Source organism: Canis lupus, chromosome 22 (genome assembly GCF_048164855.1).
Source record: "Canis lupus baileyi chromosome 22, mCanLup2.hap1, whole genome shotgun sequence".
Lineage (NCBI taxonomy): Eukaryota > Metazoa > Chordata > Mammalia > Carnivora > Canidae > Canis > Canis lupus.
The window spans coordinates 664853-671525 of NC_132859.1; the positions used below are offsets into that span (position 1 = coordinate 664853).

General features: G+C 49.5%; 1 protein-coding gene across 14 annotated transcripts in view; it reads right to left on the reverse strand.

Annotated features, from left to right (window-relative positions):
• The window catches only part of MLF1 (myeloid leukemia factor 1), a 34163-nt gene extending 28110 nt beyond the window's left edge, over positions 1 to 6053 (reverse strand). For 7 of the 14 annotated variants that reach the window (XM_072792135.1, XM_072792131.1, XM_072792134.1 and 4 more), the window contains exon 1: positions 5896 to 6053. In XM_072792135.1, the coding sequence (XP_072648236.1) occupies positions 5896 to 5942 (47 nt within the window). In that variant the 5' untranslated portion in view covers positions 5943 to 6053. The remainder of the gene's footprint in view (positions 1 to 5895) is intronic. The other 7 variants (XM_072792141.1, XM_072792139.1, XM_072792137.1 and 4 more) reach the window with 3 other exon arrangements.
• Positions 6054 to 6673: the final 620 nt, after the last annotated feature.

Genomic DNA, 6673 nt, shown 5'->3' on the forward strand with positions numbered 1-6673 from the left:
CTGATGTAATAATTTGAAATGTGGTTAAAGATTTATATGAAAAAGATTCTTTGTACATCCACAGGATCCAATACTTTGCAGACACTAAATTCATACTTTCAAGAATATCTAAAGATGAGGAAAATGATTGTGGTATATGTAGAGGAAAAACTGTGCTTATGCTCCTAAAGCTTTGTTTTAATTTTGGAAAATATTTTTCATATATGGTAATTGGAAACAAAATACACCAAAAAGATAAAATCTTGGTTGCATGATTTCTTTTTACCAAACTTTCTACAGTTTTCAGATTTTCCACGAGGGTGCATTTTCATTTAAATCAGGAAACATTTACTTCCGCTGTTACGATGGCCATCCTACCTTCTTTAGGACTGCTGACCAAAACACAACCAATCGGAACGAAAGTTGGCACCATATGTGCGTTCTCTACTCCTCCTCTCACAAGCTATCACAAAATAAAATTTTTAAGACTCTCTCAAATATGCAAACATATGGATCAGTTATTTTATTTGGCCAGTATCATACTTTGGGAACCAGCAATACATTGTTCTTTATCCACAAGGGCCTTCGGTCATTGGCGCGAGTCCCAGTCGTCAAGGAAGTCCCCTGCACGGACACGGTGGCAGCAGGAGCCTGTCGGCAGATGGTTCTCCCTGTTGACCCTAAAGAAATGATCCCTAGGTCCAATGGGGTGTGCAAGTCTATAGGGACACGCCCGGGTGAGCAAGTGTGGACTCTAGAAGTGAAGCCTGGCACGTCCCAGAGAAGCCAGAGGCCCCGCCGGGCACCTCCCGAAGCCTAAGGACGCGGGCAGCGCGCCTTGCGGCTCCACCCGAACTCCTGATTTCCCCACCGTTTAAAAGCACAGCTTAAAGTGGTGGTGTGCGGAAGCCTTTTTTTAAAATTTTTTTTAATTGTATTTATTTATTCCTGAGACCCAGAGAGAGAGGAGGGCCCCAGGCAGAGGGAGCAGCAGGCTCGGGGGGAGCCCGACGGGGCCTCGATCCCGGGACCCGGGGCACGGCCTGGGCCGGAGGCGGACGCCCCACCACGCGGCCCGGGCCCAGCAGAAGCCTTAATATTAAGGGGGCCCTAGGGATGGCTACGGCGCCCCCATCCCAGGAGTACCCCCTTCTTTCCTGTGGATTTGTACGATGCTCACAGATAGAACTAAGCATTACGGTGGGACTCGGTGCAACCAAATGGCCTTCCTGGATCCCCCACGGCGTCATGATCACGTTGTCTCCTGGGCCCTACGTGGTTTGTCCCTAATGAACCACAGACGCCCTAAGGTCTACCCTAGGAAATCTGTCAGTTCAAGGCTCCTAGTACCTCATTCTATCAAATATGACCCTGAAATCTTCAAAGTTCATTTATAAGAAATACCTATATTGCAATATTTCTGAGAAATTTTTTAGGTGCTAAAAATCACAGTAGGCATGAGGTGTCTTAGCATAAAATGGGATCCTGAAAATCAAAACCTTAAATTTTAGCTGAGTACTCTCAAGCTGCCTTTATTAAATGATTAAAATTGGAGGTTTAGGCTGCAGGCTACTAATTAGCACTAAACCATGTCATCTGGGCGAAGACGACTTCAGACTTGAAAACAAGGATGGGCGTAACCCTGAACACCCATTGCTCACAAAAGTTTATTTAGAAAGGTGATTTTGTGTCCTCTTTATTGACAATATTCCCAATCAAGAAAATATCAGTCAAGGCCCATGTTGTACATGGAATATATTCACTTTCAACTCAGTCAGTAAGTCAAAGCCAGTGTCCTTCAACTACCTCCAAAGTATAAAATAAAAACATTTCTTAAATTTAAAAAGATTATAGATATTTAAGTTTTAGCTCCTGCTAAAAGCAAAGAAATAGAAAAAGTAATATCTTGTGAATATATGCAGGGGTTCTTTGACCAAAGACTAGTCATACATATGGTGCCCTGAAGGAAAGGCTAGTGATGTATAATTAAAAATAAGGCTCACAGATTTGCTGACCTGCTTCTGAGCCTTTAATATCTAATAGCTCATACGTGGTAACATAGATATCCTTCGTAGACTCGCGTGATCAGACTTTTTATTTCTGTAGCTCAGATTCAAAGTTCATGTTTCTGCACAATGTAGAAACTTTTAGACTCTACCAGATACAAATAATCAATATTTTTAGGATATAGGATACTAAAATCATTTGAACCTCTAATTAATTTTCCTGTCCATACATAAGTATTATTTCTATTTTTCCTGAGTGAATATAAATGGGAAAGATAGAAAGGACCATGGTTACATGTCAGCCGGTCTTTCAGTCGTCACTCTCTGTAGCCTTCTTCAAATGCAAGCAGCCATATCATAAAAATTTAGGATAAAATTATTGTAATTAACTTTATAAAACGGATTCATGTTTATAATTTCGTTGCTCCACATTTACCTATATAGAGAGTAAACATAATGCGGTGGGGACGGGGGCGGCCGGGGAGGAAAGTTACTCTCAATATTTACCTTGAGAGTAAACCACGTGCCAGAAGTGCCAGCTTTTAGCTTTTGTGTTTTGAACCAAATTACAAGCATTAGTTACTTAAAAAGGTATATATGAAGGTATGCTATATGGCATTTTTTTTTTATATGGCAACTTTCACCGAATTTCATTCAGCTCTGCAACATCAGGTGCGAAAAAAAGTTCCAGATATTTAAAAAAACCCACTAAATTTCAACATATCACTTATAAAGTTTCCTTTTAATTTTCTGATGAAACAGTTAAGGTCCAACATTTAGGGCAAACGCTGAAAATGAACATATTTAAATTCAAGACTACAGATTTTAATTGTTTTCTTTTTTTAATTTTTTTTTAATTTTTATTTATTTATGATAGTCACAGAGAGAGAGAGAGAGAGAGAGAGAGAGGCAGAGACATAGGCAGAGGGAGAAGCAGACTCCATGCACCGGGAGTCCGATATGGGATTCGATCCCGGGTCTCCAGGATCGTGCCCTGGGCCAAAGGCAGGCGCCAAACCGCTGCGCCACCCAGGGATCCCTGTTTTCTTTGTTTTACTCAAATCTTTTAAATATCTGACAATTTGATTACAGTACTTTACCAGTCTCAAATTATTTAATAATTCTAATTTTATATCCAAAAAGTATTCGTCTGCCCACTTTGGAATAATCAGTAGATTAGTAGAGTGCGCTTGTATCGATATCCTGGATACTGAACTAGTGGTTATTTAGACGATGGTGGTGTTCAAGTTAGAAAGTGTCAACATCAACAACGGCCTATGTTGAACGCAAATGCTTTCAGCATCAACTAAATACAAGATTAGCTACGACACAGAGTGTAAAGGACACCAGGTCCTCGTGAAACTATACTCACGGAGTACTTTCTACATGTCAGATACTAAGTCGGCAGTAAAGGCCCCGGTGACACGTACTGTCAGCAACAGGGCTGACAGTCACACACAGGGTGAGCGTGCGACCCTTCCACGTTAAGGTCAATGAATGATTTGACAAAGAGTCTATAACCTTTAAGAATTTCTTGTGCTGGACTGACATTAAGTGACGGACACTCATTCGGCCTGGGGTCAGAGTAAAGGGGTGGGTCAAGTGACAGATTACTTGAAATAAAGAGAAACTCACACTTTCTTCCTCCCCCGCCGCCCCGTCCCCACCGCAGGATGTTTACTCTCTCCAGGTAAATGTGGAGCAACGAAAATATAAGCATGAATTTGTTTTATAAAGTCGATTACAATAATTTTATCTTAAATTTTTGGGAGATGGCTGCCTGCATTTGACAAAGGCTACGGAGAGTGACGACTGAAAGACCGGCTGACATGCAGCCGGGTCCCCCCATCCTAAGCACAGGGAGGTGCTCTTTGATGTGTGCCTACTATTTGTGGTCTGTTACTATTTCTGACCCTGACTCTTGGGTTCATCGCCTTTACTCAGACAGTTACCAAGAGTTTAAGTTACACTTTTGCTCCACGTTTTAAAGAAGGAACTAATTATACACTCACAGTTTAGTTAAGGCCATCGCTGTTTTTGATATAATTGAGGACATAATGCAACTCAAAAGCCGACTATCATAATCTTCTTAACGATGACCCGTTGTAGTGATGTCATAATTACATAAGAATCATTTCAACAGCTCACTTAGTCTATGGATATATTCAGTCCCTACTGTCAGAGGCTTTCAAAAGAGCAAATCATAATATAGCACAAAATGTCATATTTGTTAAAATGCATCAATTGTAAATGTCCCAACAACTCGTAACAAGTCAACTCAAACAGCATACTACGTTTGCCTGAATCCACACACCCCATAACTGTAATTCACAACCTTTAAAATGAAATATATTGTATTTCTCTACGTTCACCATTTTATCTTTTACCGTTAATTATTCTTTCAATTGTCACTTTCATGTTATTGGGTTTAAAAATAGTACTAACACCTGCAAGCCAACACAAAAGTTTCCTTTAGAAACAACAACGAAGTTTTTAAAGTTGACGGTTTCAAACTTAAAAAAATGTTTCCGAGTTGCATAGATAGAAATATATCTGATCTATATAGAATAGATCAAAATATTAGGAGGCCAAGTCTCACAAATCTTCCTGTGTCAGGACTCCAACTAGATTGTGTTACCACTTTTGTATAATCTCCAAAGGAAGAACTAAAACAAAAAACTCGAAAAAGACACACACAAGAAAACTCGATTACAAACTTCTTAATTACAAACTGATTAAGTCCTGGATGCTTTCTTCCTAAGGCGTCAGGCTGGAGCTGTCCACGGCTGCACATCCGTTCACCTGGGTCCTTGGATGCCCCCCTGCCCTGCCCTGCCCTGCCCTGCCCCAACTTTTGACCCAGGCCTCCCTTGGCGACAGCGAAGGAAACAAATAGTGCGCCTGGGCCTGGCAACCTCGGGGCGCCTCAGGTGAGACACAGCTCTCCAGCCCTGGGGCGCTCAGGAACTCAGACCCTGAAAACCAGGCCTCCAAAACGTTTCCTAGGACGCCCGGGTGACCGACTCGGCGGGGAGCGTCCGCCCCGGCCCGGCCGCGACCCCGGCCCCGACCGAGCCCCCTCCCCGTCGGCTCCCTGCAGGGGGCGGCTCCCGCGGCCCGGGGCTCCGCCTCTCTGTGTGTCTCAGGATAAGTAAATACGATCGTAAAAATAGTCAGGATGTGCTCCAGGTCGAGCGATTGCCATCTTGGAAGACGTTCCCCGCCTCTCATCGGAACTGAAACAGGTCGTGGAGCGGGTCCAATGGGCAGAAGGCCCGGCTGCTGGGCGGCCGCGGCGCCCACGGGGACCCCCACCTGCCAACCCCGCAGCCCGCGCCGGTGGGGGGTAAGGGAGGGGGTGGGGGATGGGGGCGGGGGAGGGGGGCCGGCTCGCCCCTCTGCGCCCTCGCGCTCCCAGATCCCGCTCCCCTCCCCCTCCCTCCTGCACCCCCTCCTCTCCCTTCCCTCCCCCCACCTGCCACCCTTCCCTCCCTCCCACACACCCCCTCCCATCGCCCCCTCCTCCCCCTCCCACCTCCCCTGTCTTCTCTCCCCACCCTCCCCCTCCCTCCCACACCCCCTCCTCCCCCACACTCTACGTTCCCCTCCCCTCCCTCCCACTGCCCCCAACTTCTCTCCCCTCCCCTCCCCTCCTCTCCCCTCCCTCCCTCCTCCCCCTCCCTCCCTCCCACCACCCCATCCTCCTCCCCCCCACCTCCCCCTCCCCTCCCTCTCTCCTCCCCCTCCCTCCCTCCCACCGCCCCCATCTTCTCTCCCCCCACACCTCTCCCCTCCCCTCCCCTCCCTCCCGCCGTCTCCGTGGTCCCTGGGGTTCCCTCTCGCCCCCTCCCCGCGGCAACGCGCACTGTTCCCTGCAGCAGCTCCCCGCGGCCCGGACCCCGACACTCACGAGAAGAAGGGGTCGTCCTCGAAGCTGCTGCTCAGCGTCCCGAACATCGTGGCTCGGCCCGCGCGGCGGCCGCGGACACCCGGGAGCAGGGGCACCGCCGCCGCGGCCGCGACCCCGACCCCAGCCGCCTCCCTCCCCCGCGGGCCGGGCCGCTGCGGGCGGGGCGGGGCGGGGCGCGGCGCGAGCGGCTCCCCCATTGGCCGCCGCCGCCGACGTCACCGCGGCGGGGCGGGAACAATGCGCCGCTGCCATGGCAACGGCCGCCGACGCCGCGGAGGGCGGAGGGCGGAGGGCGAGGGCGGGGGCCGGGGGGCCGGGGGGCGGGTTCCCGCGCGGGCGGCCCTCGGGGCGCGGCCGTTTGCTCGGGGCTGCAGGGGCGCGGAGGGCACCCCCGGCGCGACCGCGGCTCCAGCCCCAAGGCTCTTTTCGGGGAAACGGAGGCGGGTCAGGGGCTGGCGTCGGGGCGCCCGGGGCGCGGCCACGGCTGTGCAGGGCGCGGGGACGAAGGTGCCCCCGGCCGGACGCCCAGTGCGTCGGGGAAATGAGGCCTAGGAGGCTCCCAAACGTCCTCCCTCCCGTGGGTCCGAAATTCCGTGTTCCCCAAGCCGGGGATGCTTGCGTGATGCGTGGACGCGGCATTTAAAGACAAGATGAGCGACTTGCTCTCTTTCTGGTCCTGTTTCCAGTCTCCGTTTCAAGGAACAAGTGTCACTGTAATGCCAGGAGGTGTCCGCACCCCCGGGCCCGAGGGCTCTGGCCCAGGCCTGCAGCAAGCGCC